This window comes from Dasypus novemcinctus, chromosome 15 (assembly GCF_030445035.2).
Source record: "Dasypus novemcinctus isolate mDasNov1 chromosome 15, mDasNov1.1.hap2, whole genome shotgun sequence".
NCBI classification, from domain to species: domain Eukaryota; kingdom Metazoa; phylum Chordata; class Mammalia; order Cingulata; family Dasypodidae; genus Dasypus; species Dasypus novemcinctus.
The window spans coordinates 40,148,661-40,162,209 of NC_080687.1; the positions used below are offsets into that span (position 1 = coordinate 40,148,661).

General features: G+C 38.4%; 1 protein-coding gene and 1 non-coding gene across 3 annotated transcripts in view; one reads left to right on the forward strand and one right to left on the reverse strand.

Annotated features, from left to right (window-relative positions):
- The window catches only part of ABCC4 (ATP binding cassette subfamily C member 4 (PEL blood group)), a 292,359-nt gene that overhangs the window by 246,084 nt on the left and 32,726 nt on the right, over positions 1 to 13,549 (forward strand). For both annotated transcript variants that reach the window (XM_058276501.1, XM_058276502.1), the window contains one exon: positions 9,515 to 9,670. In XM_058276501.1, the coding sequence (XP_058132484.1) occupies positions 9,515 to 9,670 (156 nt within the window). The remainder of the gene's footprint in view (positions 1 to 9,514; positions 9,671 to 13,549) is intronic.
- LOC111763965 (small nucleolar RNA U13) lies at positions 729 to 832 on the reverse strand. Its single transcript, XR_002796679.1, has one exon. It is a non-coding gene; the product is annotated as a small nucleolar RNA U13 (small nucleolar RNA).

The following is a 13,549-nucleotide window of genomic DNA, read 5'->3' on the forward strand; positions in this document are numbered from 1 at the left end:
CAATATTGTGCTAACATCCACCATCGTCCATTACCAAAACATTTCTATCACCTCAAACAGAAACTCTGTACCAATTAAGCATTAACTTCTATTCTCTACCTTTACCTCAGCCCCTGGTAATCTGCATTCTAGTTTCTGACTCTGAATTTTCTTCTTTTAATTGTTTCTTATCAGTGAGATCACCCAATTTTTCTCCTTTTGTATCTGGCTTATTTTACTCAACCTGATATCTCCAGGATCCACCCAAGTTGTCTCATGTATCAGAACTTCATCTTTATTGCTGAATAATATTCCGTTGTACGTTTATGCTGCATTTTCTTCATCTGTTGCTGGACACTTGGTGCTTCCACCTTTTGGCAATTGTGAATAATATTGCTGTGAACATCAGTTTGCAAATATCTGAGTCCTTCCTTAAAATTCTTTGGGGTATATTTCTGGAAATGGGATTGCTGAGTTATATGGTAGTTCTCTACTTAACTTTCTGAGGAACCACCAAATTGATATCCATATCAGCTGTACCTATTTACATTCCCACCAACAATGAATGGGTGTCCTATTTTTCTACATCCTCTCTAATAGTTATTTTCCGTTTGTTTTTTAAATAGTAGCCATGTAAAATGGTATCTCATGGTGGTTTTCCCTTATGATGTTGAGCATCCTTTTATGTGTTTTCCCCATTTATATATCTTTGGAGAAATTTTTTTTTGGTTTTGTTTTTTTTTTTTTCATGCCAGATGGGTAATATGCCAATGTCCTAACAAAGTTTGAAGGTGGCACATCTCACACAAGCGCATGAATACCCATTCATCATGCTTATGAACTGCAAAAGGATTTTAATTGTTTTTTTTGGCATTTTGTGTTGAACTGTAGCAGTTCTTTATATATGCCGAATATGAAACCCTTATCTGATATATGGTTTCCAAGTGCTTTCTTCCATTCGGTAATTTGTCTTTTTTCTTTCATGATGTCCTCTGAGGCACAAGTTTTTATTTTTGATGATGTCCCATTTGTCTGTTATTTCTTTTGTTGTGCAAGATTTTGGTGTAAAAAACCATTGCCTAACACAAGGGCTTGAAAATAATTCTATTTTCTTCTAGGAACTTTATAGTTTTGGTTCTTGTATTCAAGACTTTGATCTATTTTCAGTAAATTTTTTATATGGTATGAGGTAGAGGACTACCTTCATCCTTTTACACATAGATATCATTTGCCAGCACCATTTGTTGAAGAGACTATTCTTTCCTCATTGAGTAGACTTGGAAGCCTTATCAAAAGTCATTGACAATATATTATTTACAGTTGCCAAAAGCTAGAAGCAGCACAGGTGGCCATTAACTGAAGAATGGGTAAACAAATGTAGTATATACATATAATGGAAGATTATTTAGCTGTAAAATGGATGAAGTCCTGATGCATGCGACAGCATGGATGAATAGTGAGGATATTATGCTGAGTTAAACAAGCCAGACACAAAAGGACTAATATGATCTCAATGATATGAAATAATTATAATAAGCAAACTCATAGAGTTAGAACCTAAAATGTACGTTACTAAGGGGTAGATTTGGGGTAGAGAATGGGGAGCTGATGTTTAATTTGTACAGAATTTCTATTTAGGTTGATTGTAAAGATTTGGAAATGGATGGCGGTGATGGTAGCACATTATTGTGAGTGTATTTAGCAGTGCAGAATTATGTACATGAATGTGGTTAAAAGGGAAAACTTTGGGTCGTGTATGTTGCTAGTATGGAAGTTAGAAGATAAAACTTGGGACTGTATAACTTAGTGAACCCTGCTGTGGTTGATGGACTGGGGTTAATAGTACAAGCACCAGAATGTTCTTTCATGAATTATAACAAATATATTACACTGATACAAGGTATTAATAATAGGGTGGTACATGGGGGAAAAACACCTATGTAAACCAAAAGAAAAGTCTGGTCTAAAATGGTGAAAAAAAACCCCACATAAATAGCAGAGTGGCAGCATCTGAACAGAGAGTGGACTGTTAGAAGAAAAACTACGAATTAAGATCTGTACATTAGCACATGCAACTTGGTGTCTGAGGGTTGGAGTAGAAAAAGAATACTTTTTGTGCCTCCCTACAGTCAGTAACTGAAGCCAAATGCTCCCAAGACTTTCTCTAATACAATAAAAAAGAAACAACTTGCTTTGGAAAAAATCAGTTTGCCATAGATATAGTGGCTTATATGTCTGTCTTTGAATCAGTACCATGCAGTTTTGATAAATGTAGCCTTATAATAGTTTTTTTTAATCTTGTTTTTAAATTTTATTTATTTTAATAATAGTCTTTTTTTTTTAAGTACAAAATCACAAAAAATGTTACATTAACAAATATAAGAGGTTCCCACATACCCCACTTTTTACCCCCCACTCCTTCCACATCAACAACCTCTTTCATCACTGTGGCCCATTCATTACATTTGGTGAATACATTTTAGAGCACTGCTGCACCGCATGGATTATAGTGTACATTGTAGTTTACACTTTCCCCCAGTACATTCAGTGGATTATGGCAGGATGTATAATGTCCAGCATCTGTCCCTCCAGTATCATTTAGGACAACTCCAAGTCCCAAAAATGCTACCATATCTCATCTCTACTTTCCTCTCCCTGCCCTCAGCAACTACCTTGGCCACTTTCTCTGGATCAATGCTACAGTTTCTTCCATTACTAGTCACAATAGTTCTATATGTAGTAAGTTTTAAAATCAGGACATGTGAGTCAGTGTAGCAGTTTGATATAGTTATGAGTTCCAAGAATAGATACTGGATTATGTTTGTAAACTGATCTGTACCTGGGCATGATTCAGTTATGATTAGGGCTTTAGTTGGCCACATCAGTAGAGTGTTGAGTCCCTGCCCCTTGGTGGGTGGGAACTTAACAGATAAAAGGCACGACAAAGGATAGAGTTGGAGCTTTTTGATGCTGAAAGTTTTTGATGTTGGAGTTTTGATTTTGGAGTTTGATGCTGAAGTCTTAAGCTGGAGCTCCAGGAAGTAAGCACACAGAGGAAAGAAAAGCAAGCCCTGGGAAGAGAGGAACCCTGAGCCCAGAGAGAAGCAAGCCCTGGGATGAGAGGAACCCTGAGCCTAGAGAGAAGCAAGACCGGGGAAGAAAGGAACCCAGGAAGCCTGAACCCTTGCAGACATCGGCAGCCATCTTGCTCCAACACGTGAAAATAGACTTTAGTAAGGGAAGTAACTTATGCTTTATGGCCTGTTATCTGTAAACTCCTACTCCAAATAAATACCCTTCATAAAAACCACCCAATTTTTGGTATTTTGCATCAGCACCCCTTTGGCTGACTAATCCGGTCATCAGATTTCATTTGTTTTTTCAAAATGGTTTTGGCCATTATCCTTCCATATAAATATGATGGTTGGTTTTTCCATTTCTTCAAAGAAGGCTGCTGGAATTTTGGTTAAGATTGTGTTAAATCACTATGGGTAGAATTGACATCATAACAATATTTAGTAAAGCACTTAGCTGGAAATGCCATCTTAACAATATTTAGGCTTCCAATCCATGAACACAAAATATCCTTCCATTTATTTAGGTCTTTTTTGAGTTCTTTTAGCAATGTTTTGTAGTTTTCCATGTACAAGTCCTTTACATCCTTGGTTAAATTATTCCTAGATATTTGATTTTTACTATGATAAATGGAAATTTTTTTCTTGATTTTCTTCTCAGATTGTTCATTACTAATATATAGAAACACTACTGATTTTTGCCTGTTGATCTTGTACTCTACCACTTTGCTGAATTCATTTATTAGCTCCAGTAGCTTCGTTGAGGATTTTTGGATTTTCTGTATATAGGATCTTGTCATCTATAAATAAAGAATAAACTTAACCAAGGACATAAAGGATCTATATTCAGAAAACTATAAAACATTGCCAAAAGAAATCAAAGAAGAACTAAAAATGGAACAGCATTCCATGGTCATGCATTGTAAGACTAAATAATCATTAAGATGTCAGTTCTGTCCAAACTAATGTACAGATTCAGCACAATACCAATAAAAATCCCAACAGCCTTTTTTGCAGAAATGGTAAAGCCAGTTATCAAATTATTTGGAAACATAAAGGGCACCAAATAACCAAAAAGATCTCTAAAAGAAGAGCAAAGTTGGAGGACTCCCACTCCCTGACTTTAAATCATTTTACTTAGTTACAGTGGCTAAAAAACAAGCAGCATGGTACTGGCATAAAGATAGACAGACTGACCAATGGGACCAAATAGAGCACTTAGAAATAGAGCCTCACGTCTATGGTCAAGTGATTTTTGACAAGCCTGTCAAGCCCACTCAGCTGGGCCATAACAGTATGTTAACAAGTGGTGCTGGTAGAATTGAATATACATATCCAAAAGAAAGAAAGAGGACCCCTTTCTCATACCTTATAAAAAAAATTAACTACAAATGAATCAAGGACCTAAATAATAAAAGCTGCAACCATAAAACTCCTGGAAGAAAATGTAGGGAAACTTCTCCATGATCTTTTGGTAGGTGGTAGGTTCTTAAACCTTATACCCACATTATGAGCAATGAAATAAAAGATGTATAAATGGGACCTCTTCAAAATTACACATTTTTGTTCTTCAAAAGACTTTGTCATGGGAAACGGACTTGGCCCAGTGGTTAGGGCGTCCGTCTACCACATGGGAGGTCCGCGGTTCAAACCCCGGGCCTCCTTCTCCCGTGTGGAGCTGGCCCATGCGCAGTGCTGATGCGCGCAAGGAGTGCCGTGCCACGCAGGGGTGTCCCCCGCGTAGGGGAGCCCCACGCGCAAGGAGTGCGCCCATAGGAGAGCCACCCAGCGCGAAAGAAAGTACAGCCTGCCCAGGAATGGCGCCGCCCACACTTCCCGTGCCGCTCAAGACAACAGAAGTGGACAAAGAAACAAGACGCAGCAAATAGACACAGAGAACAAGACAACCGGGTGGGGGGGGGATTAAATAAAATAAATAAAATCTTTTAAAAAAAAAAAAAGACTTTGTCAAGAAAGTGAGAAGGAAAGCTACTCAATGTGAGAAAATATTTGGAAACTACTTATCTGAAAGGGGTTTCATACTCATGTTATATAAAGATCATACAACTTAACAACAGAAGGACAGTTTAAAACTGGGCAAAAGACTGAATAGACATTTTCCCAAAGAGGAATCCAAATGGCCAAAAAACACATGAAAAAAATGTTCAACAGCACTAGGTATTTGAGAAATGCATATCAAAAGTACAATGAGATACCAATTCACACCTTATATAATGGCCATTATTTTTAAAAAAAGAGACAACTAGTGCTAAAAAGGATGTGAAGAAACAGGAACACTCCACCATTGGTGGGAACATAGAATGGTGCAGCCTCCGTGGAAGAGTTTGACATTACCTCAAGTAGCTAAATATAGAACTGCCATATGATACAGGAATCCTTTTACTAGGAATATATACAGAAGAACTGAAAGCAAGGACACAAACTGACATTTGCACACCAGTGTTCATAGCAGTATTATTCAAAATTGCTAAAATATGGAACTAGCCCAAGTGTCCATTAACTCATGACTGGATAAACAAAATGTGGTTTATACATACAATGAAATACTATTCAGCTGTAAGAATAAATGAAATTGGGATACATATAACAACAAGGATGATCCTTGAGGACATTATATTGAGTAAAATATGCCAGGCACAAAAGGACAAATATAGCATGGTCCCACTACTCAGAACAAAGTATGATGAGTAAACTCACTGAGGTAAACTCTAGAGTATAGGTTACTAGGAGATTGAATGTGGTTTGAGAATTGAAGCTGATACTTAATGTATGTAGCACTATTAATAAGGTTAATTGTAAAAGTGGAGAAGTGAATAGAGTTGACAGTAACACATTACAGTGAGTATAACTAACATTGTTGATTTGTAAATGTGATTGTGGCTTAAACAGGTGGTCTGTGGGTGTAAATGTCAATTGAAAGAAAGCTAGAGAATAGTCCAGAAATTGTATAACATAGTGATTTCGGTCGCTGATGAATATTGTGGTTAATAGTATAAATATAAGAATGTTCCTCTTTTACAAAATGTTAAGAATATGATGGTACATGGGAAAATTACAACTAATGTAACTTATAGGTGATAGTTAACAGTAACATTGTAATATTTTTGCAGCAATGGCAAAGAAGATACTTTATCAATTTTAAGGAACAAAAATAGGGAGTGTAAGGGGGTGTTCTTTCCTTTTGGTTTGAAGAACTACTCCCGTTAGCATTGTAGGTAGGGAAGACGTAGTGATAACAAATTCCCTCAGCTTTGTCTATATAAGAATGTCTTGATCTCTCCCGTGGTTTTGAAAATATATAGAATTCTTGGATGGCAGTTGTTTTCTTATAAAACTTGAACATTTTGCCCACTACCTTCTTGTCTCTGTCATTTCTGATGAGACATCAGCCTTTAATCTTATTAGGACTCCCTTGGACCTGACACATTGCTTTTCTCTCTTGCAGCTTTCAGAACTTTATCCTTATCCTTTGGCATTAGTTTGACTAATATGTGTCTGGGTGTGGTTATCTTTGAGTTTATCCTGTTTGGAATTCCTTGGATTTCTTGAATGTGCATATTCATGACTTTTATTAAATTAGGGCAGTTTCTGCCATTATTTCTTTGACTATACCTTCTACCCCTTTTTCTTCTCCTTCTGGGACTGCTATAATGGTTATACTGGTATGCTTGATGGTATCTTAGACTCTGTTCACTTTCATTCTTTTTTTTTCTTCTCCTCAGTTGTCTTGTCTTTCAACTCATTCTTTTTTTTTTTTTTGCCAGTTCCATTCTGCTGTTGAAACCCTCAGGGAATTTTTTCATTTCAGTTATTGTCTTCAACTCCAGAATTTCTGTCTGGTTCCTTTATAAATTTTCTTTCTTTACTGAGATTCTCATATTGTCCATTCATTGTTTTCCTGATATCCTTTAGTTCTTTTTTGTGTTTTCCTTTATTTCCTTGAACATAGTAAGGATCAATTTTTAAAAGTCTTTGTTATTTTCAAAGTTTGGTCTTCTTCATTGATGGTTTCTGGATTTTTCTCTTGTTCCTTTCTATGGACCATTATTTCCTTTTTCTTTCTCTTATAATCTTTTGTTATACACTTTACATTTTAATGTGTTTTTTAAAAAGATTTATTTATTTATTTGTTTCTCCTTCCCCCCCTCACCCCGGTTGTCTGTTCTTTGTGTCTATTTGCTACATCTTCTTTGTCCCCTTCTGTTGTTGTCAGCAGCACGGGAATCTGTGTTTCTTTTTGCTGCGTCATCTTGTTGTATTAGCTCTCCGTGTGTGCAGTGCCATTCCTGGGCAGGCTGCACTTTCTTTCCTGCTGGGCGGCTCTCCTTACAGGGCGGGGCGCGCTCCTTGCGCGTAGGGCTCCCCTATGCAGGCAAGAGCCCTGCGTGGCACGGCACTCCTTGCGCGCATCAGCACTGCACATGGGCCAGCTCCACACGGGTCAAGGAGGCCCGGGGTTTGAACGCCCTAACCACTGGGCCAAGTCGGCCTCCCCATTTTAGTGTTTTAAAGTGTTAATTCTGGAATTTAGTTCCTGAATTCTCTGCTCTTTAAGTTATATCCAGCTAGTGATATGACAGAAATTTCACTGAGAGCCAGAAGGTAGCAAAAACAAATACAAAAAACACTTTTCACAGTCTTTGCAAATTGGCTTTGTGTTGAGTGGTGCTTTCCATCAGAATTTAGCCCTCCTATCAAGAAGATCAACCCAAGGCTAAGGTGAAGTGCATGGTCCTTTCCATTTTTTCTGAATCTGCATCTCATCTGGGCCTTTACTTGTTCATGGCCTTAACAATTCCACCGTTTACAGAAATTTGAGTGCCCTCTCTATTCCCAATGAAATATACTTTCTCCCCCTCCTGCCTGCTCTGTGTATGACTGGGAGCAGGGAGTTTTGCCCAAGGCCATGTTGACTGACTTGTTTTCCCACTGCTTCAGCTGTTTTCAAGCTATTTCTGCCTATAGGGCAGATTCTGGGAGGGTGCATTAGAGAAGGGTTTCTTGGTTGGGACTTTCATGTTACTACCTAGTAGATTGGCACTGACCTACAGGCAACACCACACTGTGCACAAAGGGGTTACTGTTCTTCCTCTGGAACAGGGTCAGGGTCCCCCAGTTGGGAGCTCAGACTCGCGCCAGGGAGGGGATGTGGGAGGGTCAAGGAAGGGCACTACAAGCATCTCCTACCATTTTTAAAAGATGTGTTTTCTTGATTCTGTACTCACCCAGTTATCACACCCCTTTAACTGGGGTTCTGAGGTATTCAAATGAAGATATGTCAAGTTCCTAGCATATAATCACCACTCAATAAAGTTTAGTCCTCTCTGTTTTAAAACTAAGTTTTAATAATATGCTGAACTTGCTTTATAGATGATTGAAGGCAGATCTTAGGTCCTTTGTTGATTCCAGATTCCTAAATAAAGATGATGATGTCTCTTGGGTAGTTCCCATGAGTGAATTTGCATTTTGGCAAGCTCATTGATTAAAAGGCCAGTTCATGCATACCGGTTTCAATGTACACATCTAAAAGCCATTTTTACAATACAGTTTCATTCCTGACCAGTGTTTTACCACATTATATTGATTCTTTGATCTTATTCTCAGTTCACTTAATTTCTCTCTACTATGATTTTAATAAGAGGAATGGTGCTCAACATGTATCATTCCTAAGGGTGCAATTATAAGGATTAATTTGTTTGTAAGATGCCTTCTGAACTGCCCAGATGAAAGACCTCATTAAAATAGCAAAGGTTATTTTTGTTGTTATTGTGTTATGTGTGTTTTGGCTACTCATTACTGTTTTTTAAGACCCTGAGACCTGCATTTTAAAAGTTTAAGATATTTCCTTTCAAGACAGAGCATAGGCAGGTATTTAATATTAAGGAGTGATTTGGTTTTACTACCAAAGAATAATTCATCACAGGATGATGGCAAAATGAATATGTATTTATATATCACCCTTCTGACTTGAGTTGTTGACATCTTGTGAAATTAAGATCTCAAGGTTCTTAATACCCAGACCCTAGGAATAAAGCTAATATAAAAACTGACTGTGCCACTTGGGAAACTGATGGCTTTTCATTGTCAATAGACTGATCTTGTCATTTTTCACTCTTCTTTAGACCAGGGTCAGTTTTGCACTTGAGAGGACATTTAGCAATGTCTGAAGACAGTTTTTGGTTGTCACAGCTTGGTAGGGGGATGGATGCTAATGGCACCTAGTGGGTGGAGGCCGTGGGATGTCACTGAACATCCTACAATGCGCAGGACAGTCCCCCAACAGGGAATTATCTGGCCAAAAATGTCAAGTGCCGAGGTTGAGAAACTCTTTCAATTATACCCAATATAAAACCCCCTTAATTCATCTTCAGAAACCAAAGTTTTCTCCTAGGATTGTTACATATTATTTTCTCAATATCTCTTTCTGGTTCTCCTTGTAGGTTGGAATTGTGGGAAGAACAGGAGCTGGAAAAAGTTCCCTCATTTCAGCCCTTTTTAGATTGTCAGAACCTGAAGGTAAAATTTGGATTGATAAGATCTTGACAAGTGAAATTGGACTTCATGATTTAAGGAAGAAAATGTCAATCATACCTCAGGTATGCAAGTCAGAGAGTCCTCACATGTTTCTTTTATATGACATCCAAACTTAATTGCTTTGATTTTTATTGTATTTTTTTAATTAAAGTGTTGACCCCTACCCCCCAATAGAGTATATTTTATTTTCAACAGGTATTTTTTTTATCAGATATTTTATTTTGTTCACTTGTTTTCATTGTGTGTGTGTGTGTCCATATAATTTAATAATAATTTAGATAGCTGGACTCAGACTTCCCCAGGTGACATAGTTTAATCTACCGATAACCACATATATTCTGAGAATAAAGTGACAAATTTATTTGTTTAGCACGAGAGAGGTTTCTGTAAGGAAACATGGATTTTTAGTGAACTGATGGAATTTTCCTTTAGGAAATAAAGCTTCCTTTTCAAAGGTGATTATCTTCGTGGAGGTCTTTCTTTAAACTGTGGGGCTGTCAGAATCACAGAGCTTATAGCTGCTTTGAGGAGACTTTTAGAATCTAGCCCTTAGAAATTGATTTTAACCAGGAGGCAGTACAGAATAGTGCGTAAGAGCACAGGGCAAGGCATTCCTGTGCCTCCTCCTCACACAGCAGATAAATAGCAGGACCGACTCCCGGAGGGTTATGCAGGCTCTCAGAGCGCACGGGTGCACTACACGCAGACCCGATAAGCTGTTACTGTGATGGTAGAGAGTTGAGTCAGGAATCTTTTCCTGGGCTCAATTCTCTTTTCTTTTGTTCTGCTTTTTAACAGAAGTAGGACATTCAGGTGGTGGTCTAGAGAGTTGGTAATATGCACATGGTTATATGCACATCAAGTGCCTGTCACTCCTTGTGGTTCATTCATTGGAGGTAAATTCAGGAGTGGTTACTATTCCCCAGGTACTGAGCCATGGGCAGAGAGACCCTGCCCCTCTCAGCCTGGAGCCGGCAGCCACAGGGCCTCACAGCCTCTGGGCAAGCACTGGTTGTCTTTCATCTTCCATCCTGCTGCTCTCTGCTCTCTCATAATATTCCAACTCCAAATTTGCTGTTTAGTATTATTTTTAAATTTCCACATTTTTAAAACTCAGAATGATCTGTCCATCAAAAGATTAGCTAAGGAACAAACACACACTTGATTTGAGAAACACAGGGAAGAGAAAAGACAAAAAGAGCCAGGCGTTTGTACTTGTGTGGACTATGAATATGAAGAGCTCTTAAATGCCTGTTTATTAGGAAGTATATAGAACATGACACCCCAAGGGAAGGAGAATATGGACTTTTATCCTATGACAAAGTACAGCTCTGCTACCTAACATTAACCTATAAGATAATTGGAGTTACTTTAAGTAATTTTGAAAACAAGATATCCTTGTCAGGAAAATAGGTAGAATTTTCAGCTCATACAATCCCTGTATTTAAAGATTGCCTCTGGCTTTTGGAAGTGTGAATAAATGATTACAGTAGAAATATGAATTTAAATTCCCAAGTTTCACATTTTAGTTGTACTCTCTGAAATGGGGCTAATGAGATTTACTCAGCAAAGGTAATGGCCCTGTGCTTTCATATCCTTGGATGAAAGGTTCTAGAAATGTGTCCCGCATTATTTTTAATGCTCCTGGATAAGAAGTGTTTGTGTGCTGATGTACATAAAAGAACTCTAAATAAAGAAATAACGTTAGACGAGTCTTGGCTCTGCTGGTAATGTTTTGGAAGCACATCTGAGCAAAGCCTGAATATATATCTTGACATCACCAGGTTTTGGTTCTGTTCCATAAGTTTCCACCCTACTTAGAAGCATGCTCTATGTATATCCTCCAGAGAGGGTGCTTACAAAACAATGCTAAGCTTTGTATCCCTGTCTATCTTGATCGCCAACGATTGTAAACACAGAACCTTTATTTTTTAACTTATGTGCCTCTCACCAAGACACAGTGTTGGTTGATAAAAGACACAAAGTCTGCAGAGCCTGGACGACATGCAAAGGGTCCCAGGAAAATTGTCCAGGAAGCATAGAGCACAGCATAGATTCTTGAAGAGCATGGACTTAGTGTCAGCATGACTGCAAGTTTTAATTCTGACTCTGCCACATCTGAGTGTTTGACCTGGACAAAGACATTTAGCCCCCAAGCTTCAATTTTCTCATCTTTAAACCAGAACTAGCATTAGGATGTGTTGTGAAGATTTAATTGTATGAAGAAAATGTGGCCCAATGCCTGGTTCTTAGGAAGGCTCAGTAAATTGTAACTGTTATTACTAAGGGTTGGGGAACTGACTTTTAGGGTGTTAGTTATACTTAAGTAAAAATGATAACACATTCTGGAAGGACTCTGCTCTTTAATTTATCTTTGTGTGTTTATGACCCTTGGTGACTATTTTTACATTGATTGTTTGTAACAGAAACCAAATTATTTATCTAAATTTAAATATGAAAGGGGGAAATGGACAAAATTGTTCTAGGGAAAAGCCTAACAGAGAAACTATCAAATTTTCTCCACACAAAGAAAAAGAGGTGAAACTATCACTTCTCATTTTTTGTTTTCTGGCTCTTCTCCCATCACTAGGTTTCCCTCCCACTGTTCTGTACCTCTCTGATACTTTGCAGAATTCCACAAAGCCCACTGACTAGGGCTTAATGCAGATCCTGACAAGCTACACAAGAATTAATGTGATTCCTAGCAGTTGTAAAACATTAATATGTTTAGCCTCTTTGCCTACTGTCTCTCACTTAATACAACAATTCTATTGTTATCCTCATTTGACAGATTTAAAAACTGAGACATAGAGCGCTGATCTCACTTAAGTGGCAAAGCCAGGATTCAGATTTAATTTAGGGAGATTCCGGACTTTAGATCCTGCGCTCTTAACCACTCTGTTGGAGATTGTAAAACCATGTTGACTGTCACCCACAGTAAGAGCTCAGCTTTGCATCTTGACTCCACGCACACATGCACACACAAAAAAAAGAATAAAAAATTTTCACAAAACAATATTAACTCTTACTCTGTGCCATTCACTTTGATTTCTTCTATTATATTCATTCTATTCTAGTTCATATAAAAGAAAAAAAATGATGGTCACAATGCACAAAATTGATTTCATGACCCATTGGTTACACCTGCAGTTTGAAAAACATGGCTTTGCTGTCCTCATCTGCGTGGCTGGGCTCCTCTTGCTTGTTAGCATTATGCAAGGAGCCTCCTTTGTGTTACCCTCCGCTGTCCTGCAAGGTGGGTAGTGTGACCCCATTTTCCAGTAAGGAAACTGAGGCTTGGGGAGATTAATAACTTGCTCTGAGGCAAACAGCTAATAAGTAGTAGAATCAGAACCCACCACGGTCTGACTCTCTTTTGCGCTCGCTCGTGCTCTCTCTCTCTCTCTCTCTCTATATATATATATGTATTTTTAATAAGTATTAGATGAACTGAATGTTGTCCCATCAGATATTTTACCCATTGTTTTTCTCTCCATCCACTCAGAAAGGATTCCCAAAAACTGTAACAGAAAAAGAATAAATATTGGGCAAAGGGATAGATATTTCCTTTACTGCAATATCCCTCATTTGGTCAGGTTTTTTTTTCCTTTAAAGATTTATTTTTTTGTTTCTCTCCCCTCCCCCCAGTTGTCTGCTCTCTGTGTCTGTTCATTGTGTGTTCTTTTGTGACCGCTTCTGTCCTTATCAACGGCACCAGGAATCTGTGTCTCTTTTTGTTGCGTCATCTTGTTGCTTCATCTCTCCATGTGTGCGGCACCATTCTTGGGCAGGCTACACTTTCTTTTGCGCTGGGCGGCTCTCTGTACGGGATGCACTCCTTGCGCATGGGGCTCCCCTACACAGGGGACACCCCTGTGTGGCAGGCACTCCTTGCATGCATCAGCACTGCACATGGGCCAGCTCCACATGGGTCAAGAAGG